At 46.5% G+C, this 22,662-nt stretch overlaps 11 protein-coding genes and 1 non-coding gene across 12 annotated transcripts; 7 read left to right on the top strand and 5 right to left on the bottom strand.

The window, feature by feature from the left end:
- The first annotated feature begins 743 nt into the window (after positions 1-743).
- On the top strand, positions 744-2,733 carry F9C07_2282951 (putative monocarboxylate transporter). The gene is made up of 5 exons (XM_041292165.2): positions 744-1,177; positions 1,246-1,352; positions 1,411-1,585; positions 1,644-2,052; positions 2,116-2,733. Exons 1-5 carry the CDS (start codon positions 967-969, stop codon positions 2,543-2,545), a joined length of 1,332 nt encoding a protein of 443 aa, XP_041145612.1. The 5' UTR covers positions 744-966; the 3' UTR covers positions 2,546-2,733.
- A 26-nt stretch (positions 2,734-2,759) lies between these two features.
- F9C07_2155218 (uncharacterized protein) lies at positions 2,760-4,000 on the bottom strand. Its single transcript, XM_041285971.2, has one exon. It carries the CDS (start codon positions 3,909-3,911, stop codon positions 2,886-2,888), a length of 1,026 nt encoding a protein of 341 aa, XP_041145611.1. The 5' UTR covers positions 3,912-4,000; the 3' UTR covers positions 2,760-2,885.
- A 766-nt stretch (positions 4,001-4,766) lies between these two features.
- On the bottom strand, positions 4,767-7,227 carry F9C07_2221325 (pectin lyase fold/virulence factor). Its single transcript, XM_041292179.2, has 4 exons — positions 6,120-7,227; positions 5,405-6,054; positions 5,021-5,054; positions 4,767-4,999 (listed from the first exon to the last, which is right to left on the bottom strand). The coding sequence occupies exons 1-4, from the start codon at positions 6,730-6,732 to the stop codon at positions 4,977-4,979; spliced, it is 1,320 nt and encodes a 439-aa protein (XP_041145610.2). The 5' UTR covers positions 6,733-7,227; the 3' UTR covers positions 4,767-4,976.
- Positions 7,228-8,111: 884 nt separating this feature from the next.
- On the bottom strand, positions 8,112-9,375 carry F9C07_2282949 (pyrroline-5-carboxylate reductase). The gene is made up of 3 exons (XM_041292178.2): positions 8,687-9,375; positions 8,270-8,630; positions 8,112-8,212 (listed from the first exon to the last, which is right to left on the bottom strand). The coding sequence occupies exons 1-2, from the start codon at positions 9,234-9,236 to the stop codon at positions 8,326-8,328; spliced, it is 855 nt and encodes a 284-aa protein (XP_041145609.1). The 5' UTR covers positions 9,237-9,375; the 3' UTR covers positions 8,112-8,212; positions 8,270-8,325.
- Positions 9,376-9,547: 172 nt separating this feature from the next.
- On the top strand, positions 9,548-9,915 carry F9C07_1491698 (uncharacterized protein). Its single transcript, XM_071508150.1, has one exon. It carries the CDS (start codon positions 9,665-9,667, stop codon positions 9,848-9,850), a length of 186 nt encoding a protein of 61 aa, XP_071366243.1. The 5' UTR covers positions 9,548-9,664; the 3' UTR covers positions 9,851-9,915.
- On the top strand, positions 9,718-9,789 carry F9C07_t174. Its single transcript has one exon. It is a non-coding gene; the product is annotated as a tRNA-Arg (tRNA).
- A 65-nt stretch (positions 9,916-9,980) lies between the features above and the next one.
- F9C07_3289 (uncharacterized protein) lies at positions 9,981-10,313 on the bottom strand (the record flags this gene model as incomplete). The annotated part of the gene is made up of 1 exon (XM_071511086.1): positions 9,981-10,313. The coding sequence occupies one exon, from the start codon at positions 10,311-10,313 to the stop codon at positions 9,981-9,983; it is 333 nt and encodes a 110-aa protein (XP_071366242.1).
- Positions 10,314-11,897: 1,584 nt separating this feature from the next.
- Positions 11,898-12,440, top strand: F9C07_3288 (uncharacterized protein; the record flags this gene model as incomplete). The annotated part of the gene is made up of 1 exon (XM_041285976.2): positions 11,898-12,440. A coding segment is annotated over one exon (543 nt), but the record flags the coding sequence as incomplete, so codon positions are not given.
- Positions 12,441-14,581: 2,141 nt separating this feature from the next.
- Positions 14,582-15,448, top strand: F9C07_3287 (uncharacterized protein; the record flags this gene model as incomplete). Its single annotated transcript, XM_041285975.1, has 1 exon — positions 14,582-15,448. The coding sequence occupies one exon, from the start codon at positions 14,582-14,584 to the stop codon at positions 15,446-15,448; it is 867 nt and encodes a 288-aa protein (XP_041145607.1).
- A 1,413-nt stretch (positions 15,449-16,861) lies between these two features.
- Positions 16,862-17,338, top strand: F9C07_2243676 (uncharacterized protein; the record flags this gene model as incomplete). Its single annotated transcript, XM_041292164.2, has 3 exons — positions 16,862-16,888; positions 16,942-17,100; positions 17,159-17,338. The coding sequence occupies 3 exons, from the start codon at positions 16,862-16,864 to the stop codon at positions 17,297-17,299; spliced, it is 327 nt and encodes a 108-aa protein (XP_041145606.2). The 3' UTR covers positions 17,300-17,338.
- Positions 17,339-19,219: 1,881 nt separating this feature from the next.
- Positions 19,220-20,178, top strand: F9C07_1491543 (tubby C-terminal-like domain-containing protein). Its single transcript, XM_041285974.2, has 2 exons — positions 19,220-20,023; positions 20,078-20,178. Exons 1-2 carry the CDS (start codon positions 19,385-19,387, stop codon positions 20,126-20,128), a joined length of 690 nt encoding a protein of 229 aa, XP_041145605.1. The 5' UTR covers positions 19,220-19,384; the 3' UTR covers positions 20,129-20,178.
- A 23-nt stretch (positions 20,179-20,201) lies between these two features.
- Positions 20,202-21,865, bottom strand: F9C07_2282945 (uncharacterized protein). The gene is made up of 2 exons (XM_041292177.2): positions 20,899-21,865; positions 20,202-20,821 (listed from the first exon to the last, which is right to left on the bottom strand). The coding sequence occupies exons 1-2, from the start codon at positions 21,749-21,751 to the stop codon at positions 20,229-20,231; spliced, it is 1,446 nt and encodes a 481-aa protein (XP_041145604.2). The 5' UTR covers positions 21,752-21,865; the 3' UTR covers positions 20,202-20,228.
- Positions 21,866-22,662: the final 797 nt, after the last annotated feature.

Below are 22,662 nucleotides of genomic sequence, written 5' to 3'. Positions count from 1 at the left end.
GTCACCTTTACGGTCACAATACATTTATATTTGAAAGTAAATTTGATATCCCTCTGTTCGTGATATCTATAGGGCGAAAGAATGCAGTACTGCTGCGGGATGTACAAGTTAGACAAGATGATTATGAGGTTTCTAGAATCCATCTAAAATCTATATGGATATCATCAAATCGAGCATAATCCCAACGAGGATTGATACGGGTGGATGTTCGCAGGCCTCGCAACTCGATATCCAGAACGATGAAATACTGTATATGGACTTTGCACGGCGAATAGGATGCTCTGGCATTTGGTTGCAACGACAGGCGAGCGTGGGTAATATGTCTTTAGACGATAAGTGGATACGACAGGTATTTGAAGTCGTTTACAAGAGAGGAGTTGAGAACCTGCGAGGTGGAGTAGTCTTTGAGACCTTTGAGCGGCTGTTCGGGAGGTGTTCTTCCCAGATCTAGAATGTCCTAAGGGAAGTAAAAGAGGGTGAACGACATATCCTCTCTTTCCACATGCTCATATCCATAATATTCGGACTCCCTTTCAGTTGCGAATGTAACATTGTGATATATGATAAACGTAGGCATCTGTGTAAGGGTTTCATAGTGGATGATTTGCCTAATCAGCCAGCGGAATTATAAATCCAACGTGATATGACGATATGAAACATGGCTTTACCTGTTTAGAGTCAATATTTTGACGACGTTTATGGTTACGACTCTTCTTCTCTCAAATCTATGAAGCAACAGCAGGATAATATACACCGACGTGTTGAGGTTTCAATTTGATCGGTGCGTCGGCGATTCGCCAAACCCCGTGCCGGCTTGGTGTAACCGGGCAAGAGCCGATATAAAAGAGACGACAGCCTACGCCTTCTCTACAAAGTTGTACGCAATCCATTCAATGTGTTGAAGTACCAGCCGTTGCCGCTGCTGCATTGAACAGCATCTTCCGGTTCTCTGTCTTTTGAGGCATCATGTCCACCCCCAGAGCTACAGATCGGTCTATATCAACAGTCGCGACAAGAAAAGACTCATCGTCGGCAGAGACATGTGCTGGTAATGAGAGAAACGAGAAAGGTGGGACGTGGACCGCCCCTGATGAGGCACCCGACGGGGGTCTTATAGCGTGGTTCATGGTCCTGGGTGCGTGGTGTGTGTTGTTTTGCAGCTTCGGATGGATCAACAGTACGTCTCCAGACCCCAAACATAAACGATAGAATTACATCACTGACTCTTGCAAATCTGCATGTTAGGTATCGGAGAATTCCAGGCATACTATGAACAGAACCTCCTCCGTCAGTATTCCAGCGGCAAGATCTCGTGGATTCCGTCGCTGCAGATATTCTTCATGTTTGCCATGGTACCAGCCCTCTCTACACCGAAACCCATCCACAGCTAGATGCTGAGCTCTGAACTAGGGCCCGATTGCAGGTCAAATTTACGACAGATTTGGTCCTCGATATCTTCTTTTGAGCGGATCGCTTCTTCATGTCTTCGGTTTGATGATGACGTCTATATCGAAAAGGTACTACCAGATACTCCTATCGCAAGGTGTATGTAGCGCCATTGGTGTAGCTGCCATTTTCCAAGCAGGTATATATATATACCATATGCCCCCCGTCCGTCTTTCATTTTGTCTAATATCATACAGCGGTCAGTTGCATCCCCAGCTGGTTCAGCAAGAAGCGCGGTGCGGTATACGGTATAGTATCCTCTGGCTCAAGTATTGGGGGAGTCATCTTCCCTATCATGATCAGCAAGCTAATTAGGATCCTTGGATTCCCATGGACCATGAGAATTTGCGCGCTCATGATTCTCTTTCTTCTGATAGTAGCCAACCTGACCGTCCGGTCCCGTCTCCCACCGAACCCTCGAAAGTTATCCAAGGAGTCCTTGATGCGACCTTTCCATGAATCAAAAACGATGCTACTAATAGCCGGCTTTTTCACCCTCACCTTCGGGATATTCGTGCCTATGAATTATCTCGTTACTGCAGCAATGGCAGATGGCATGGGCCGTAATTTGGCCGAGTACTTGGTTGCCATTCTTAATGCAGGAAGGTAAGGCTCAGACTAATCTCAAAAATCCACCCCTCAAGCGTCACTAACCACACAATCATATAGTCTCTTCGGTCGTCTCGGTGCCGGAGTCTTCGCCGACAAAATTGGTTCCTACAATATCTTCGTGGTTGTCACCTACATCGCCGGCATCCTAGTTCTAGCGCTATGGATACCCGCCTCGAATAACGCCGGAACCATCGTGTTCGCCGTTCTCTTTGGGTTCGCCACGGGTGCGTACGTTGCGCTTGCCCCTGGTCTAGTCGTAAAACTCTCCCCATTCGCAGAGATCGGATATAGAACTGGACTTCTTTTTCTGTTCGCCTCTATCAGTGGCCTGACGACCAACCCGATCGCAGGCGCTATATTGCAACACTCGGGTGGATCTTATACCGGGATGAAGATCTTCTCGGGTGTTTTGTTGATTGTAGGGTCGACTTTGGTTTTGGGTGTTCGTCTTCGTCAGACGGGCTTGAAGCTGAATGCTATTTTCTAGAGAGGGTTTGAAGTCGCATTCTTTAACAGCTGTTCTTGTTTACCATTTATCTTTTAATCTTTTGTAGGGCGCATCCTTTTATATATATACTTCTCTCCACCATCTTTGGCGATTGCTAAATTCCCCCGTTTCTTCATTGAATCTCACTAGCTATGGTCTAGTCGAATATATTGACATTTTTAACAATGGTCAAATTATACATTACTTGTAAATGTGATAGCATAAAGTCGTTAGAGTTGTATTTCTCATTGCTGTTATTCTATATACACCTTGATATCAAAACAGCAACCATTAACAAACAGTATATACCCACGACCAAAAAGGTCCAGACCAATAATCATCACAAAACAACAGGAAGCCCAGCCTGTTGACGCATACAATAAACCCTCTCTTTCCACCGTTTACAATCCCAATATGCTTTATAATCCTCTCCAAGGCCAGCATCATTCAGTTCCTTTAACCTATAATCGATGCGATACTCCTTCATCAATTTCCCATCAACACAGATCCTGATACTCCCTACATACTCATACAACAACTTCCCATAAGGAGCCATAGAGATACTCATACCGAGAAGATACCCAACATACTCACTAATCAAATCAGCCAACCAAGTCGGTCGCATAAGCAACCCGAAAACCCCACTACAAAGTGCCGTGGATGACTTTGTGTGCTCTTCATCGGCGCCCCCGTTTATCCAATCCCAGAAGCCCATATCGGCGGGTGCTAACGATTCCTGATTGACTGGTGAGACAAAGTCCAAGGTTAACCGGTTGATCGTAAAGGACATATCGTCCGTACGGGGTCCGGAACTAGGGACTCTGTGCTCGGCCAAAGGGCCGACTTCCAGGAAGCGTTCTAACAGATAGTAGAATGTCCATAGGATTCGGGGTGGGGAGTCGCCGTCGGGTAGGAAGTGGTATCTGCGCCAGTTCGTTGTTGGACAAGTGCCTGCTACCCTGATGGTGACTGTGAGATCGTCGACGTGGTGACAGGGGTTTGAAAGGAAGGTCCATCGTGGATGTAGTTCCCTCTCGTCGCTGAGGATCACGTCGAGGTTGAATATCGATGGCATAATTGATTCATCGAGTCTTCTTTTGGTTATTTCGGCTATTTGATGGTTGACAAGGAGGAGGGATAGAGAGTTGGATATCCAGGCATCATGATATTTCTCCTGGGCCCTCCAGTATTTAACAGTATAAACACCGTGCGGTGCAGAAAGACAGTCCCCCTCCTGACGGGGCCAAGGCACATAGTTTAGCCATGGTGGTAGGGGGTGTTCTGGGGCCAGGCCTTTGTAGCACAACACCAGCTCGACGATTCGGTCTAGGAGCTCGCTTGGTAGGTCTAAAAGCGTTGTGGGCATTCTGATCTATCAATTTAAGCTTGCATGAGAGTTGAAGCCACAGCTGGTTAAGTATGTGTGACTGCGTGTGAATGCGGATATGGTTGATGTTCGGAATGTCGAATGCCAAGTGCTCCGTCAGTTTCCTAAACTAAGCGCGGATAGATATCTAGATATCTATAGCCGCTAATTGGCTAGGTCCAAACTCTTTTCTTCAAAGCACTTTTCCGCGGCCTAGACGAGATAGATAAGATAACCGGCGTTTGATATGCGGCCCATACACTGTCACTATAAGCGTCGGTCAAGGCGCCAAACGGTGCAGTGAGCGACTAATGGAGACACTAGACTAGCACTGGGCGAGTCCTGTCGCCAATACTGTTCTGGCCCTAAATGCATCAAGCAATTATGTTCGAATATGTGACCAAATAGAGGGTGAAACAGAGATTCTAGTACAGAACAACCCCCGCCCTTCAGGGTCGTCTATTTAAGTTCGTAGCCGACATCGGCGCAAGTTGGGTGCGGGTCCTAGATCTTAAATCCGACCTAGTTCAGTCCCATGGATAGTAAGGTCGTTGAAGATACTACGAGTTAATTGGTTATATCAATTCTAATCGCTCTTGAGTTTTGATTGTGGGGTGCCCGTACACCATCTCCTAGTCTTCTTTTCTTGTCAAGTGTTGAAGAGAACCCTCCAAAATCAATAAAGGATATCAACAGGGACTAATTAAAGATATTCTAGCACATGGAATTGGTCTTACTGTAGTTGCCGCGAGATGTAACTGAGAAGGTCTCTCACTCCCTAGCTAGGGGCAAATATACAAAATATGAACTTTCACAATTCCCCTCCCCACAGAGGGTCTAGGGTTAATGAGCCTGTTCTAGTCTTCTCAGAGCCATGATCCCCTCACTTGCAAATAGGTTTGGCGTTCACTAGTCAATGAGTCCCTACATTGTATAGCATCGTCTATACCGTGTAGAGAAACTGCTGCTTCTTAATCTATTGAAAGCCTTGGATGCCAACCTTACAATATACATATCCTGGAAGATACTATTTTAAGGAATTACCTCTTACACATCTTTAGAAGTCTACCTATCTAGAATCTGTTTGCCTTTCCATCATCGATAGGGACCGTGTGAGGAGCATACTCCAGTACCAGATTCGATCTAAAGATAGACCGCTAGTAACTGTGAGGATTGGAAGGAAAATTAGTAGACGGGCTGCCCACGACACCATGCTCCTAGACATAGATATCATGGATATCTTTCATACAAGCTCAAATACAAGGGACGATTATTATCATTTCAACAAACCACGAGCAACAATAACCTACAAATCAACATCCATATAATAACGTAAAGGCCTGCCAAACTGAAGAACAAGAGGAGTACCGATACAGGATCGAAACACTCGAGCATGTTAACAAAAACAAAAAAAAAAAAAAAAAAAAAAAAAAAAAAAAAAAAGAGAGAGAGAGAGAGAACGACGCTTAGGGGCGTCGATGGTGAAAGCGCACATATTGATGGCCATGACTGTTGTCCTTGTGGGCCTGGTAAGGTGCCACAGTGGCAGGTGGAGTCATGACTGAACTTGAAGTTGAAACTGTAGGAGTGACAGTACTGTTGAATCCGACCTTCCCAATGCCAGCATTAGCCAGGACATTGGCTCGAACCTGGCTGACGGGCATGATGTTGATGTTCTGTTCATCTGCATCAGCGATTGTCTGTAATGATGTCACATTATTTGTTGTGTAAGGTGATAGGTCCCCGCTGCCTGTGAGCAGATTTTCTTGACACGGGCGCTTCATAGCTGAGTCGCAGGTAGTGACCGTGCTCGAGTTCGTGATAAACATGCCATATCCATTGCCAGGCTCAGTCGGTCTCGCTACATCATGGAATACGTTTCCTTCCAGTAGGATAGCAGGCTCAGGGGTGACAGAGAAAGCATGTCCTGTATTGTTGGACCAGTAGTTGTTGAAAATGTGCCAGGCGCTCACGGAACCCAGGTCTGGAGAGCGTCCAGAGGTATGATGGATCCAGTTGTTGAAGAAGGACACTTTATCGTTCTCTCCAAGTCCAAGGATGGTCCAGTAATGATGTCCGTCGCAGGTAGAAGAATGATCGGTTCGTCCGTCGAACTCGGTGTCTGGAATGGTGACGCGTCCACCTGTTAGAACCTGATCAGTATTCATTGAGAATATAAACTGTTTCACATAATACAAGGTAACTCACTGGATTCATATCCCATAGATATCATCTGCCGTCCAACCAATGAAATCTTCACATGATCAATCCAGATCAAATCACAGCCATTCATATATATCCCATCTCCACCCCAGACGTATCCGGGATTAATGTTTGTGATATGGATGTTCTGGACGATGACATTCAACGCGCCGTTCACAAGACGCAGTCCACTACCTCGGATAACACCTTTGGCTCCCAGCCTGACAATAGTCTTATTCGATGCCACATCGATCGTCGTTGTGTTGGGATAGGTACAGTCGACTGGAGTCCTATCTCCACACCAACCAAAATCAGTTTCGATCGCATCCTGGCCACCGTCGCCGCAAGTATCGGTGTTAAATACGCAACAAGCGCAGTTTTCACAGTAGCCCTCGTTGCCTATGAAATTGTACTCGTTGTCAAGGACGATAACGCGGGGCTTGCTATCCGTAAGCCAATCGAGCAGTTGAGCCACGTTAGCTGGGACAGCTGGTGTCGTATTTCCGCCTCCTGTAACACTGTAGGCAAACCCAGCAGGCTTTCCATATACCTTGGTCGATAAGTTGGATCCAAGGGCACTGCTAGCGAGCAGTGAACTAAGAAGTAAAAAGGGCTTCATGGTAAGCGCAGTCGCGTTATTATGCCATCGAAGTTGGGGTGAGAAGTGAATGGAAATATTGTGGTATTTATCTTTTAAGGATTCAGTTCACGAGAAGCAGGTACTGACTTCGAAATCATGATTCATGACTACTGATCCAGGTTCTCCGGCTTCAGAATTTGCAGATCGTCAGGGCAGTATGAACCAAAAATCCAAGAAAGCGCGAGGTTCTTATCAGATGATATGCTCCTTGTTAATTGATTAATATAAACAGCAGTCCTAAGACCATCTCGCTTACAGAGCGGAGTAGCCCCCATTGTTTCACACTTCGAACCGAACGCTAAGCCAGCCTATGAATCCACTGGCAGATAGGATGATCATCACCGTGGATCCAGCGCCAACAATTCTTTTGCGGAGCTTTTACCGTTTATAAGCTCGGCAATGCGGTCCGGGCCCACCTCAGTTTCAGGAACACTCTGCCAGGCTGGACTTGCGTGCCGATATGCCATGACCTACAAATTCTTATTTGGCGTCTGTTCGGGATAGATTGGACTCACATGAAAATAGAATGAAAGTTTGAAGTGGGTCAACCCAATATATGAACGACCCCAACTGGTTCTTAAGCACCATTCGTCGTGGCCATTGTATCGGATCTACTAGCAACTATATATACAGTGTTCAAGAGCGGGTCTCCTGCTTGTTGCAGCAGCCTCTAAGGATGCTTCAGCCCAGTGCAGGGTCTTTTCCTTCTTTTCCGGCAGACTTAAGATACATTGACTCTACACTATGGTTTTACTTTTAAACACACTGTTTAAGGAACTCTTGATAGATTCCAATCATCACATCCACGTACAGTTTGTAGACAGAATTGGCCCTGGAAGGTACGCTCATTATAGCTACAACCGATCTCGCTTGAAAGAACTTCTTTCAAAAGATGAGGTTGGCTTGGTTAAGCGCACCAGCCGTAACTCTGAGGTCCTGGTATAAGCATTTATCATGAGCATAAGACGACCCTCATCTGAAAGGAATAGGATGCTATATGCATGTGCAGTTCCCTTACGAATTTGATTCGTCACCTTGGGCACCCGGTCATCGTTTTGTGCTGGGTGCAGTTAGGCATCACAGATATATAATCCCCAAGCAATTAGATAAATAAATAATTATTAAAACTAAAAGGCTTTTCATGTACATGGAATAGGTGCTGTTGTCTTGTTGAACCGCGATCGAATCCAGTATAGCAGCAAGGTGGTGTTAATTGCTGCAACGGGGGTTAGGGCTACGGCGCTGAGAGCCTGGGGAACCTGTAGCAACTCTTGCTTACGCAGATGCAAAAGGTGCCTATGAAATTACGCTCACTTCTAAAATCTGTCATCTTTACCCGTCTTATACGTTATGCGAATATACTGGGAAACAACAGTGGCTTGATTTTCGTACAGTACAGACTTCATAGACCTTTTAGTATTCTATGTATACGCTGATGGTGGTAAATGATTACAGGATCCTAGAGAATATTGAAATGTCAGACTTTGATTCATGCTTCTGAAGTTTAGACACATACAAGGTACGTTGGACTCTTTTCCGTATGTTAACTTCCCTCGGGCAATACCGAGACGTTTATTGCTTGCCAAGAGTGTTTCCCAACTCAGCTGCTCGGGAGGTAGCGGAATTCACAGCCTTGTCAACAGTCTCCTTGAAGCCTAGTGACTCGAATGTTTGAAGGGCGGCATATGTGGTTCCATTCGGGCTGGTAACATTCTTGCGCAGCTGGCTCGGACTGTCGGACGACTCGACAAGCATCTTGCCGGCGCCGAGACATGTTTGTGCAGCCAATCTAGTAGCCTGTTCTTCAGAAAGGCCCAGGGCAGTCGCACTGGCAACCAAATGTTCCACCATGGCGAAAAAGTAGGCGGGGCCCGATCCTAAAGCGTGTCAATGCGCATCCTTAACCACATCCGAATCCATGAATCAAACGTACCAGAAAGCCCAGTGACGACGTCGAGCAATTCTTCCTTATCCACCCACTCGGTGGCCTTGCTGACACTTCCAAGAACAGCATTGACGAGCTCCTTCTCTTCCGACGTCACATCCTTGCTGGCATACAGACCCGAAGCTCCCTCACCAACAAGCGCTGGTGTGTTTGGCATCACACGAACAACGTGGGCGTTGCGTCCGTCGCTCGTACGGAGCCATTGGACCAGACTATCGAGGGTGATTCCCGCGGCAATACTGACCACAACGGGCAAGGTTGTACGCTGTGACCAGGCAGCTCCCAATTCCTCGCACACGCCCTTGGTAACCTGTGGCTTGACTGCAATAATAACCAGGTCCGCATCCTTTGCGGCCTCAACATTGGCAGTAGTGGTCTGCACCCCAAGAGCCGCCATCTTCTCCCGGTTGACATCCCAAGGCTCGGAAACCCAGATGTTCTGTTTCTGGACGCCCTTGTTGACGAGACCTCCGATGATGGCAGAAGCCATGTTGCCACCGCCGATGAAGGCGAGCTTGCTCTCTTGAAGGGAAGGCATTTTTCAGACAGGAATTACGTTCAGCTAGTTTTCACAATTGTCAAGGAGATGGTTGATATGACTGGGACATGATCCTAAAATTCCCCCACTCGGTCAAAAGGCGGGGCACAAACAGACCGCCCGCCGAAGTTGGCATTACTTGTCATGAAATAGGGAAGGCGGTGCCGGGATGGGAATTGCAGGGCGGGGTTGGATATAAACATGACGTAAAAAGAAGGGATGCGAACCGAGAAGGTCAGAAAAGAACTTACTAAAAAAAAGAACCAAAACAGAGAGATTGATTTGATTCGAGAAGATAGTATCACAGAGACTGGCACATTGAGCATATCATCGCGCACACTCTCTTGGAATTGCGGCCCTTGTAATAGCTTTATGAAAGTCGCTGGTACGAGTATTCCTGCTGCGATGGACCATGGCGGCGAAGGGCGATGATTGAAGACTTGCTGATATTGTCAAATACCTGCATTGTATTTCAACAGTTGGCCGGCTGGCCCAATGGCAAGGCGCTTGACTACGAATCAAGAGATTGCAGGTTCGACCCCTGCGTCGGTCATCCTTTTTTTGTTTGGTCGTTTTCATGTTTACACATAGCAGCTGCTATCTTCCCACGATAGGTGTAAAAAATTTGAGAAATGCTTGCCCAAGTCAAGGCTTGCACGGAAGACCGAGGCCTCACCCTCTGCATACCACCTCGTGATTGTCAATTCCAGTTGACAGCTAAGAACATCAATGTTGCAGAGCTGACTACAACTCATCTTCCTCAAGCACATCTTTAAACCAGCACTGCTTCCTCGCACAACGAAAAACATAAGCCTCGCCCTTCTCCACCTGGCCACGAGAGATCTCCCCACAGTAGCATGAAGGATTCCCGTCCCTAATGCCCTCCCAATCGTCAAATACCATCCGATCACATTCTCGGCACGTGTAGCGCCATCTGTTCACATTGCCCTTGCTGTTATCCTCGGTCCGACGGCGTATCATTCTAGACTCGCAACACAATGGTGCGTGCGAGAAGAAACCAGGAATTGTTCTCGGCATGATCGAGCTATCTTGCTGCAAGAGTAGGCTCATCAGCATCTTGTAATTAGGCGAAGTATGGCTTCAGGTGAGTATGAATATTGCGTACCTTTGACAATGACTGTGAACGGTGGTAAATCTGCTGTCTTAACTTGAAGTAGACGCACGTCTTTGGTCTGGCGTTGGCTACCGTGGGAGATTCAGCATGTTTCAGCGATGAAAGCAGGGCAGACAATATATACATGTGTGTACGTACTCGTGAATCATGTCCGTCGGTATCTATGATGGGTGGAAGAAGAAGCCAGAGAGGACAGTCATGGGACATGGCGATTGGAGCGGACAAGGCTCAATTGTTTGCTTCCTAGTCAGCCTGTTAGAAGACTGCACAATTGCGCATTCATGGATTGAAGCCGGCGTACTTTCCTTCCTAGGTGGTTGTACGTCATGCGCAATTTATTTAGAAAATCATTCGTGGACTGAGCTTGCAAGACTGAGGCGGTGCCTATCCATTGGGGATGACCAACTGGACTGATGAAACGAATCGATGTTGACTTCCTATACAGATTCTCCAAGTGTGAGCCGGATACTCATTTTGTGGTTGCACTATTGGTCGTGCATGGTTCCTTGGCATATGCAGCTCACTTCTCTCTCCGTGGGATTGGTCAACTAAGCCCATACCCAACGAGTCAAGTGGGCATCGACGTGGCACACGCGCTTCTAGGACAATGTTCCAAGGACGCGTTGGATTTACTCGTACTTACACCTCGCTGTAGGACGCGTCTTGAATGCATAAATACCTGCCTCTTTTGCTTGACCACCATATCTTCTGTAATCTCCATCACTCCTCTCATCTTACCCCGTCGTTTAGTGATTTCACATTTCTCACCGACGTACTATTCTTCATCTTTTCTGCCCTGCCATTCGAGATGAGCTATCTGCATTCTTCAGCCAGTCCGATTCCCCTCACCGAAGATGAGCTTCAGCCCTTTCAGCAATCCTTTCTCAACGGGCACGTATCCGGCGCTCAAGAATGCGATATGCCCTATCCACTCATACAAAATGCTCAGCACGATTCGTGAGTAACACACCTCATTGTTAACTAAAAGCGCTCATAGGACCATAAGCGGCGTAAGTCTACCAGAGGCGAGGTGACTCAAAAAGAAAAACCCTCTCAGTTGCCGCTATAGAAATATGCGAAATGGGGGCAGTTGAATATCGACTGTGAATGTCCTGCTCGGAAAAGGCGTCAAGGTAAAGGAGCATACAGTCGCCCAGGACAATGAGGCTTGCGCGAAAGACGGGGAGACATCTTGGAAGAGGGACCCAAGTCATCTGTATGGACAGGATAAAATCGCCTTTCCGGGCACTTATGATTCTATTACGCGCAGAATAGCCTTTGCAATACATCAGAATTGCAGAATCCCCACCTGTCCGCTGCATTATGACCCGTAATGTTCAGCTAAAAATGCTTCTCCCCGCCAGGTGAAATACCTGATGGTGTCCGCGTGCCAGAGATGAGACAGCCCGCGGAGGGATTGTTGGTGGCTAATACTGGTTGTCGGTAGTAGCAGTGTCGATTTGGTGCAAGGATATCAGGACAATCACAGCCCTACCTGGACTTCTGATCCAAATGTTTTGACAGTCAACCCGATTCCTTCGGATCAGCCTCCTGCCATAGTCAGTCCATCCATTGATTTGACACAGACAAACTCGACCTTTTGTCCGACCGAGCTGGGTACCACCGCGGCTGATTTATCTCAACTCATCAATATCAACTACACGGTTGATTTTGGCGCAAACGAACAACTTTCCATGGCAGAACACAGCGCCGCGTGCCAACAATATGATCTGAACATGCATTCTGGTCATAACAATATCACTCTCCCTGCCGATATTAGCGGATGGTCTGGAATCAACTCCCTTTGTCCTGGTCAGGACCCTGCCATATTCAATATATCCAATAAGCTGGCGAGCAAGATCGCAACATTTGGTCCGGCCGATCTGGAGACCACCCAGACTGATATTTCCCCGCCCAACGGTACCGATTTTTTGTTTTATCGTGGAACAAATGAGCGATTCTGTTTGCCCGAAGAGAACGTTGCTCACCCACAAAGTGTGGGTATCACGCTCAGTACTACCAATACCACCCTCGGGAGCGAGGGCAACAGATGGTCAGTGATCAATTGAGTGTAACCCTTGGTTAATATAATGTTGATTGATTGATTGATAATTAATTCCGTCACTGCCTATTATCGCGCGCTAATAGCACTAAATAGGAACGGGGAGCCACAAACCATGTGTGACGAGATACCTCCCTCATATGCTTTACCTCGTCATAAGCAATATAGTGCAAGTACTCAGAGGCCTTTGCGAAACTTGTTGCCTGCGAAAACTCCACCAGCTACGCCAACAAGTCATTCCCCGCCACAGCAAAGATTTCCATGTGCTTACTGTGGTAAGACATATGGTAGGAGTAATGACCGTAATAGACACGAAAGGAACAAGCATGGCGCACCCGCAAAGCCGCTTGGCCGGCCTGCGAGAAAGACCCGACGATAAGCTTGCTTCAAACAATCGTTGTGCCTTGGAAATTTCGGAAGGTGATTGAGTAGATGGATATGCGGTGATAGACTCGGCGTCTTGACATCTTATACTGTACGTCGAGTTTGCGACCACATCCAGATGCTAGTTAAACAAGGCATACATATAGCCTTGTAGAGTAATCGAACTTTTAGATTGGTCCTAGATTTAGCGAAAAAGGCATTCTGTAGCCGCTCATATATGTATGAGCTTTTAAGGTTAGCAACTTCTAGCGGCTACGGGAGGTTAGTAACCCTCTGCCTCTCATCGCATACCACTACATGTAATCCACCTTGGCAATGATTTTAATGGCTTGATACAGAATGAACACGGGATTCAAGCCTAGGTGAGCAGTCGCCTCCTTTCGCTTGACCTGCGTCAAGAGCCCACGGCAGACAAGATCTATGAGCTAAGATGCTGTATGCAGAGACGTATACTTAAAAGACCCAGTGCCCACAATCTTGCTCTATAGCAAATCTTTCCGATAACCTTGTGCAAAGGGCCTTAGTGCTGTTTCATCAAGAGGTCTTCTGGCGCCAGCTATTCTAATAGCCTTCGGCTTAGATGACTTACCCACTCTAGAAACTGGAAACCATATAATTCTACAACAATAGGTGAACATTCACTTCAATTAGACTCTTGCAAACGAAACCTTCAAATCATGCGTGTCGTTACTCATAGCCCTTATTGTAATGCCTAGAACGCGTTTTTCAAACTGCCGCGATATTTCGTTTGCTCTCGAATCTCCGCAAGATGGGTTTATCTCTCGTGAAAACAAAACTAGATCTTCGTGCTTCTGGTTCCTGGAAGAGAGATGGTCAAGATGGCTGCGGAAGAAGGTCTGCTAACCTTCTGACCTTAGGCCCTTTCCTTAATTATGGGTATGGATCTATGCACACAATCCGGCGGTTCCAGCCTCAATTCCTAGAATCCTATAATCTAGAACCTCCACTGCGGCTGATCGTTATGGGATATGATCGCTCAGCCTCCACCAACCGCACAGACCTACACTAAGACTAAAAGCCCAGGCAGTACTAGATTCGTAGATTGTCTAGTAATCAGCGTGCACTCGTCAATCCAAAAGTGGCCCGCTACTTATTTTCTTTTTTCTGTAGCTTTTGGGGGCTTCTTTCGCTCAAACATTTCCTCATCCCTCAGCACATCAGCGTATCTCCCCAACATTTCTTGCGGCCCCTTCGACGGTGTTATTGCTGGTCAGGAAAAAAAAGGGGGGGAAGAGGTCAGACCTTGACGAACCGCCACCTTTACATATTCGTCTTAGTGGGATCAACAAGTAATTTACACCTGCCCTTTTGAACCCACTTAACCCTTGTCTTTATGCTCAGCCTCAGGGACGTGGGGCGCTATTGGGCATCAATACAAATGAATACGAGTTTGAGCGCTGACCTGCCTCTTTAGCGGCTAATAGCTACAATTATACATTTAGCCTCGCGTATCTATTGGCCGGGTCACTGATATCAACCGGCGTGCTGACTTGACACTACGTACTTAAATAACGCTAATACAACTACCGGAGAAGCTAAGTATTGTCAGGTGGTCAGTGTGCCGGTTCTTCAGCTTTATATCAGAGCCCCAGCCGGCTGGTCGATATTTCGTCTGCGCAGAAGAAACCCAAAATATGCCGTTTAAATTTGCGTCTTCTCAAACATAAAAACCCATTATCCTTGTAGCGTTCTTTTGGAGTTCAGGTGTTACTATTCGAATTCTTTCCCTTACGAACGTACGATATGGCCCGCAATACTCGATTTATCCTCGTTCTTACCCTATTCATACTCTTCGCCGTTGCCGTTGGGGACGATGTCGAAGGCTGTCCCCCAGGGCTGCCATATTCCCCCTTCATTCCATATTTTCGCTACCCAGCCGACTCTGCACAGGCATGCTGGGGCTTCGCTATCTGCACCTTTATGGAAGCCGACGAGGCGCGCAAACAGCAGTACGGAGCAACCGCCCTTGTGATGGGCTTGGTGCCACTAACACTACGCGATATCGCCTGGCCCGAGCGACGTACTGTACTGGTCTCTGCCCCGCTACCATTCATCGCTGCGACGGCTGTTAGGGCGCTGGGCTTGGAGCCCACGCTTGCGGCAGATGTGGAGGAGGAGCGTCTCCGACTGTGGTTGACATGGATGCGCACGGGGTGGCTCACGAATATCAAAGCGAAATCAAACATCATGAAAGCTCTATTCGTCACTGTTACCTTTGTGCTTCTCCTCGTCTCCTATGCCGCGTTGGCACTGGTGGAAATATACTCTAAACGGAGCGCCCTCGGCTGTCCGTATCCTATCTTTTGTCTGACGTGGTGTCTGGTGGGGATTGTCCCGGGTGCGGTCCACAGCTTGTTTGCCAGCTGGCGGGAAGATAAATCGGGGAGAGCGGGTAGAGAGACGGCCGTGCAGGGAGCAGATGAAGCCTGGCCGGTCCAGCTAACGTGGGCTATCTATTACACTGCAGGCACGCTTGTGTTTACATCAATCATGGCTATTACGGTGTTGGAGCTGTTCGTGTGGGTGGTTGTCATGTTTGCTGTGACCGGGGCTAGCAAGCTCCTCGCTCTTTATATCTGTTTGTTGTTGAGAACTCCTGCCTCTTCTTAAAGCTTGTGCTTATATCTGTATGGAGGAGTTGAAGGACTGTGATGCTGTCAATGAATGTGATATTGACTTATGGTTGAATGTGTTCATTATAATGATTTAGCTTAATTTAAATCGCTTAGTCATATATCAGAAAGAAATCAGAAACCATTTTTCTTTGAGCGGCTAGATCAGTGCTTGTCATCAAATGACATACCCAATTTTGACAGGTATATTGTAACCCTGTACTTACATAACACTGAACACCCAGTTTGAAAGATTCTATTGGTCTGCTGATCATGGAAAAGGCTACGTTGATAGCTCTTGCTTGCTGAAGTTAGTTGGTCTTGCACCGAGAAACCAGCTATTGTTGGCTACAGTCCAGGCGACCGTCAATTTACCAGTGCCCGTCATGCCTTGTAACCCGGATATGAATTTCCTTCCGTTGGTTGTGCCCAGTGTTGGATTTGCCGAGGAAGCTCAACTCTTGTCCCTGAGAAGCATTGCGAATGCTGGTTCTCATAGGAGTCGAGCGCAGCGCCCTTGGCAATTGGAAGCCATGTCACGTATCTCTTCCACTCCGCTTTGAATACTACTCCGCAGTATCAGTGTTGAAGGTCGTTACAATGGAATAACATGAGTGACGTACAGCTGAGCAATTTGTACTACTCTCATCACTTTGTTGATCGAGTGTCTCATGTTATTTATTCTCTCTGGAGATTTGCTATCAAACTTGCAAAGCACTGCCTTGCAATAGGAGGCTGCAGTCGCTGTACTGTATCTTCTTCAAGCATCTTGCACTTCGATCCCATTAATTGTCGATTTCGGTAATATTTGAGTGTGAAGGGTGGTGTAAGGGTAGTGCCCTGGGGGTATTTGGATGGGGCAGTTGGGGCAATGCGTGGATCTGTCGTGGCGTGAGGCTGAGGCTAAGCGGAACATCTCTCAATAATCACTGATCCGGGGGTCAGTTGGAGCTGCCATAGTATGCGTTTGTTTTGCACTGGTTGTAAACTCACTGAACAGATGCGGTTGTCTTTCTGCGTTTTACTGTTATACTCTACCATCAATTAAATCTGTCTTGAAATCTTGAAAAAGAACAAGAGAACGGGAAAGAGGACATACATACAAAAGATATCGGTCTTGTAAAGAGTCTATCTCGCGTATGTGAACAGGGTTAATATAGATCTTGGTGATAGCCGAACAAATCTCCCCTGGCAGTAAGTGTGTAGGAATCACAGCATAATGATGTTGACTGGATAACATTGGACATCTATTCACTCTGCCTTTGATCTTCCCCCCAACGTTCTTCCATCACCCTTCCGTTGTATCCCCTCCTAAGCTCACTTCTTCCCACATCCACCCTCATTTTCAAACGATCCTCTCATCCACAAAATTACTCTCTCTCTCTCTATCCACGTTTTCAAATCCTCAATAATGCCCAGCGTCATCAAAGAGCAGGATGTTAGACATGATCGCCAACTTATCACGCGATATCAACTAACAGAAAGTCCAAGTTCGGTCCAGTTCCCATCTCAGAAGAGACTCTTGCCGAATACTATCTCAACGTTCTGAATGAGATTGAAGAACAGTACCACAAGCTCCCCGAAGTAGCTATACTAGACTTCAAGTTCAAAACGAGCTCAGGAGAGGTCTACTTCGAGTTCCCCTTCGCTGTCAGTGGCCCTATGCTATATAAGTGTATTCGAATACTAACAGCTCTCTGGGAACTAGCTCAGTGCCACCAAACGGACCACCAAGGAGCAGAGAAAGGACACATTTGCAACCATAATTCATATCATGTCCAGCCAGACCGAGTGGGCGGGTTTGAACTTACATATGCGCTTGGATTTCAAGATTGAGCCTGGCCAGTAAGGGAGTTGTTTGGCAAAGGGCATGGAGCATGGGTTTGGGCGGCATGGAAGGGCTCTTCTGTTTGTTTCTGTCGTCGTTGACCTCGGTGTTGTTGAAACCAGGTTACCTATGTTGCCTAGATCATCACGATGCTCTGGTCCCGGTATTGATTTCTAAGGCTCTAGTTTGGCCCTTTTTCTTGTTTGAACATCTTAGTACCAGGAATGAAAAGGATGTAAAGCCTAAACTATGGAGCGGAAAAGTTTCTGTAAGTTTTGTTTTAGAGATATATTCACAGCGGTAATATTAACACTATAGGTCTAGAGCGCAAAAATATATACAAGAAATCAGAGGTGATATTTTCCAACCTTATATCGTCCCCATTATATCATACGCTAAAACCTTTCATCTTTATTATATCAAGTCACTAAGATACTGGAGCATCAAATAAGGCTAATTTGTACGGAATAGAGAGTTGCCGCCTGCGCAGCAAAACCTCATTTTGACCGGTCCAATGGGAATAAATACCGCCTGTACCAGAACAAGCTCACTAAAACTTGCTAGAAAACGGGTTCAGCCGTTTATCCGTCAAACAATGGTCTCGGTTGTGGAAACTGGTCGACTATGTATAATCACCCCCAGTGGACGAAGGTTTTTTCAAGGACAATAGTTTCAGGACAGTGGTGGATATCATTTGAGGAGCAATAACACAATATCCACAGATAATCCCCTGCAACTAACAAACCAGGACATACGCTTCCTACTGAGTATTATTCAGTTCCTTATTATACAGCTAGGGACCGGAGGAAGCAGCGGAAAAACAAAAAAGAGGGACTCGAACGTACAACCTAAAACCTCACAAGTAAACGCGCTACCAATTTGCGCTAATCCCCACATTAATGAAGTAGGGTTGATGGATCTTCATTGATTCATTGCGCCAAACTACAACAGAAAGGGAATAGCTGCCTTACAACCCAATTTAAGTATCGCTGAGTCTCAATTGTACCAATGACTATCATTGTTTATAGCACAAATGTAGATCAAAAGTGTTCCTAGGGACAAAGAAGCGAAGTCTACTATGTCCTAAAACCTAAATAGGTTCCAGGAGAGCTTTCTGCGGAGAGGCGACACCCAAGCCAATGAACGTGTGGCCCTAGAAAGAGAAACCGTCCAATGGTGCCATGTGGAGTCATGCTTTATCGTAGATCGAAGTAGGCTTGTATTTATGGAGGAACCTTGTTAAGTGGCTATCTAAGGCCGGCGGAAAGATTACATTCTCTTGTCGGGGACTGAATGCTACCTTATAACTAGACTACTCTCTTAGCAAAGCTTGGCTAAATATGACCCACTGTTAGGTGCTCTTGATGCTTGTTTTTGTACCAGGAGCCGCGCTGCGCCTCACCGAATACATCAAAGGGTCTCGGACTATGTGTCACAGGTCCTACATAGCATTTCAATGGGCTGTTACCTCAGTGCATCTAGACTGAAGGCAGAAGACAAGAGGGGTGGTACTTCTCCGAGTTCAGGACCCTACCCTATAGTAGACCAAGGAACTAGTAAATTTTCAAGGATAGTTATAGTTGTTCCCTTAAATCGCGCAAACTAGAACAAAACAAGCCTTTCGTGCCCTAACAGCGACGGTGATCCGCCCATATCTGCGGCTAAGCCACTATTCTATGCAGGTCAAATTACGTTTGCTTCGTACAGACTAAACTAACAGTTCCTATCGATTACACTTCTCAAACTAGGGTCCATTTTAGCTTCAATACAATATGAGACTAGGAAAATCTCCTGTTGTGCCGATTATCCGTGTGTTCCTTTGACTTAACAAAATAACGCGGAAAAACCTCTGGCTTTGTGAATCGCAGTACACTGCTTCCTACTAATACGTATACAGTAGGACAAGACTAGTCGGGAGCTGGACGTCAGAGATCCTTATAAGAGGCCAAAAGGATTCAAATTTCAGGCCAATTCGTCGACTCCTTCATCCTCCTGATTTTCCTTTGTTCGTCTGTACCACATCATAGTCCCGCATCTTTTGTTCATACATTTCACCTCAAGAGAAGAATATCCCACCAGCGAAGGCTATAGCAGAATCTCGCTACAATGTCAGGAGCATACATCCAAGCACGCATGGACCATGCGATATCCTCTCAGCCACGCAAGGTCCTAAAAGCGCCCGATCGCCCGATCGCAATCCGGGAGAATTACATCACGGACTCGAGGACACTCTTGACTCTCAGACCACAAGGAGACGCCCAGTCCGTGGCTGCTTACAAAGTACAAGACGGAAACGGGGTTACTCAGTTTACGGCCAGTGGTCGGAAATACAACGGTCGCTCATGTCGAGAATTTCGGGATTCATCGGGCCTACCCTTGTTCGAGCTTCATAGGAAGTTCTCATTTAGAGATGCTTGGTGCATTACACTGCCGGGCAGTCCAACCGCGGAGAGTATAGCCACCGGTGCACCGCGACTGGCACCGTTTGGGAACCTTGTGTTTACGTTCACCAATGTAGCTGTCACTGATGTGAAGGGGTCAGTGGACGATAAAAAGGTGACACTGGAGGTTGAGAGACATGGACGTGTATTGGAGTCATTTGATATTGTGGATGGTGACAGGAAGGTTGCTGAAGTGCGCGAGAGCGTACAGCACAACCCGAAACTTGCTTTGACGCCGAGTACACGGCGCAATTATCGACCTGTTCTGGATATCATCGTCACTCCAGGTGTGGACTTATCTTTAGTAAGATCTATTCCGTAGGATTCTCCTTGTGTTCAATTGTACTGACCATACAAGGTTACTGCCATCGCGATCATCGTCTCGGATAGCGTATTTGGTTCTGAGTAGACTTGTGCTACAGAGAGTTAGTTTAATGTACAATTGCTGTCAGTTAGGAATAGTTAAGTTTGTGTATGGGTATAGTGCTATGTTACAATTATGTATCCAATCATGATCCTCCCCACCTCAACTGTCGCCCATGCTCTTCCCGTAGAATATTTACATCATTTTTCTCAAATGCAAAATTCCACAACTTCTCCGGGATAGTACGGATGCCCTTTTGCGGGACAGGACTATTGGTCTTGGAGCTCTTGCTCCCAACATGCTGCAATACACTGGGTGTCAATGCCCAACGTAATTCCCCATTTTGGTTCGCATAATCCTCCGTGAGCATGTCGACATAGCCAATGCCTTTTGACTCGTACCAGGATACCAGGTCCTTGATACGGCTGTGTGGAAAGACGAATCCCTGGGAGCAGCAGCCGAATTTAGGCATCTCATGCACGCCTTCTGAGATTGGTAGCATTGTGGCTCGGCCGGCTGCAAAGAAGAGGATGATCAGAAGAGGTGTACAGACGAACGTAAGGACAATGATTGTTTCTCTCGGGAGGTATGGTTTCGAAGTGGGTCGGTAACGACGGACGATCAAGGCTGTGAGTAAGACGGCGGACGCCGAGAGTAGAGAGTAGAAGAGGTAGATAGGCCATTCCTCTGAATTCCAGCCCAGGAAGTTTTCGGTGTAGAAAAGACGAAGATAAAGCCCTTTTGAAATGCAACTCGTATTAGTTTCCACTCCCAATAATTGCTTCAGCCGCATAAAAGTTTCCTTCACAACTCACATTTTGATGCTTTCTTCTCAGCTGTTTGCCGCTCGACAGCACTGATGGCTTCCTTTGTTCTATGATACCAGCCATCCAGAGCGATGATATCATCCTCAAGCATAACAGTGTACGGAGTACCGATGGCTGTACATGCTTTTAGAAGATAGGTGTAGTCCAGTAAACCTTTCTCGAGAGCTAGAGTCCTGGCCTCGGCTGTTTCAAGGCTGCGGATGTGGTCGATATCAATATCGTTTTCATCATAGAGCAGAACTTTATCAGCCAGCTCATGCACCCATCGCTCCGAGTAGACCGGGTGCTGTGTGGGATCTGTATGGGCAATGAATAGAATGAGAAATATATCACCTCTCTCTACAGGATCAAGCCCCGCCAGCACCGATCCGACCGCACTCTGGAAGTAGCTTACACCCTCCCGTGCGACGGAGGCAAACCCTACACACATCGTAGGGTTCGGAGATGCCTTGACGTGGGGAGCCTCCGTCGCATTGTTAGCTTCTTCGATCAATGTCAAACCCTCCGCCGCACGTAAATTAGAATATGAAGGCTCGTAGGCCTCATTTTCTCGGAAGAAAAGTGATGTTGGGTCTCGCCAACTTGTTAGGCGCGCAAAGTATACTAGAAGTGCATATGGAATCAGAAAGATGAGGAAAGCACGGCATGTATAGGACTCGAGGAGGGAGGGCAGCCTCGGAAGCCTTAGCGATATGTGCATTTTTCTTATTAACATAACTAAGGAGTCGGGAATATGAAAGAAGAATGTAAGATATCGGTCGCTTTTGAAAGGATTATTTACTGGATCATCGTAAGCCTTGCTTATCCAGCTATGCCCGAAACATTTAGCTGGAGAGTACATAAATCAGGCTTTTTGTCTCTTCTAGTCTTCTTCCAGTTAGTTCTTATTTGATAATTTTCATTTGATGTTTTCCGTTCAGGGACTAAAAGAGCGACATCCTATAATATCCATTCATATGTGGCACTAGAGCTTGATCCCTGTCATGGGTTCAATCGGTTAATTAATTCAGTCAAGGCGGCCTATCATAAAACACAGAGTGACACACGATCTACTAGCATCTTACCCTGCAGCGTAACTGCATTCAAGGGTGGGTGGGCTGTGTTTCCCTAGCTTCGAAGTGGAGCAAGCATGACAAGTGTCAGCCCTGAGCACGGCTTAGTAGACTGTATCATGTTGGTGAGGCTCAAGTTATGAGACTCGGCTATGGCATTCTTGGCCTATCTTACCTCGGATATAATATTTATAACTCCACATGGCAACATGGGGGCGGGTTTTCTTCCTAGGCCCACAAGTTCGTGGGCTTGGGTTTGGTTCTAATATGCCACCACACTGCTACCACACAGACTTGGTTAAAGAGGCCGTCCGGAGCTGTTATCCTCCAGGTTTTGTCTTTCACTGGGCCTGGGTACTGTTGTTCGAAGTTAGGGCCAAACAAAACGTCTTTTAAAAAGCCAGCCAAACCATGGGAATCTGTCATGTTCAAAACCGAAACTGCTATAAATTTCGATTGTTTGCTTTGAGTATCGGATCAAATACTAATACAGGAACTAATAGCAGAAATAGAGTATATTACCCAATACTATACTTTCTATAAAAACGGGAAATAAATATCAACAGTACTTAAACGAAGGCGATCCGAGTCTATTCTTTTTAAGTATACTACTATTCCATGTTTATCATAGACCTCCCGGTATAGAAGGGAATTCAATGATTGCTTGGAACAGTAAGTATTTTAGTCTTATATATACGTT

The sequence above is a fragment of the Aspergillus flavus genome, chromosome 4 (assembly GCF_009017415.1).
Source record: "Aspergillus flavus chromosome 4, complete sequence".
Taxonomy (NCBI): Eukaryota; Fungi; Ascomycota; class Eurotiomycetes; order Eurotiales; family Aspergillaceae; genus Aspergillus; species Aspergillus flavus.
The sequence above is the reverse complement of the archived record's forward strand: the minus strand, read 5'-3'. Positions and strand labels throughout refer to the sequence as shown.

Excerpts from the sequence above, each read along its gene's own strand:
- F9C07_2282951 (XM_041292165.2), top strand. The coding sequence starts at position 967 with ATGTCCACCCCCAGAGCTACAGATCGGTCTATATCAACAGTCGCGACA. Across the intron at positions 1,353-1,410 it reads TATTCTTCATGTTTGCCATG|GGCCCGATTGCAGGTCAAAT; the intron begins GTACCAGCCCTC and ends GCTCTGAACTAG. Across the intron at positions 2,053-2,115 it reads GCCATTCTTAATGCAGGAAG|TCTCTTCGGTCGTCTCGGTG; the intron begins GTAAGGCTCAGA and ends ACAATCATATAG.
- F9C07_2155218 (XM_041285971.2), bottom strand. The coding sequence starts at position 3,911 with ATGCCCACAACGCTTTTAGACCTACCAAGCGAGCTCCTAGACCGAATC.
- F9C07_2221325 (XM_041292179.2), bottom strand. The coding sequence starts at position 6,732 with ATGAAGCCCTTTTTACTTCTTAGTTCACTGCTCGCTAGCAGTGCCCTT. Across the intron at positions 6,055-6,119 it reads ATCTATGGGATATGAATCCA|GTGGACGCGTCACCATTCCA; the intron begins GTGAGTTACCTT and ends AGGTTCTAACAG. Across the intron at positions 5,055-5,404 it reads ACAGTCATGGCCATCAATAT|ATCGAATCTGGTACTGGAGT; the intron begins GTGCGCTTTCAC and ends GTCTATCTTTAG.
- F9C07_2282949 (XM_041292178.2), bottom strand. The coding sequence starts at position 9,236 with ATGCCTTCCCTTCAAGAGAGCAAGCTCGCCTTCATCGGCGGTGGCAAC. Across the intron at positions 8,631-8,686 it reads CGTCGTCACTGGGCTTTCTG|GATCGGGCCCCGCCTACTTT; the intron begins GTACGTTTGATT and ends GACACGCTTTAG.
- F9C07_1491698 (XM_071508150.1), top strand. The coding sequence starts at position 9,665 with ATGATTGAAGACTTGCTGATATTGTCAAATACCTGCATTGTATTTCAA.
- F9C07_1491543 (XM_041285974.2), top strand. The coding sequence starts at position 19,385 with ATGTCAGGAGCATACATCCAAGCACGCATGGACCATGCGATATCCTCT. Across the intron at positions 20,024-20,077 it reads CAGGTGTGGACTTATCTTTA|GTTACTGCCATCGCGATCAT; the intron begins GTAAGATCTATT and ends TGACCATACAAG.
- F9C07_2282945 (XM_041292177.2), bottom strand. The coding sequence starts at position 21,751 with ATGTACTCTCCAGCTAAATGTTTCGGGCATAGCTGGATAAGCAAGGCT. Across the intron at positions 20,822-20,898 it reads TGAGAAGAAAGCATCAAAAT|GGCTTTATCTTCGTCTTTTC; the intron begins GTGAGTTGTGAA and ends GCATTTCAAAAG.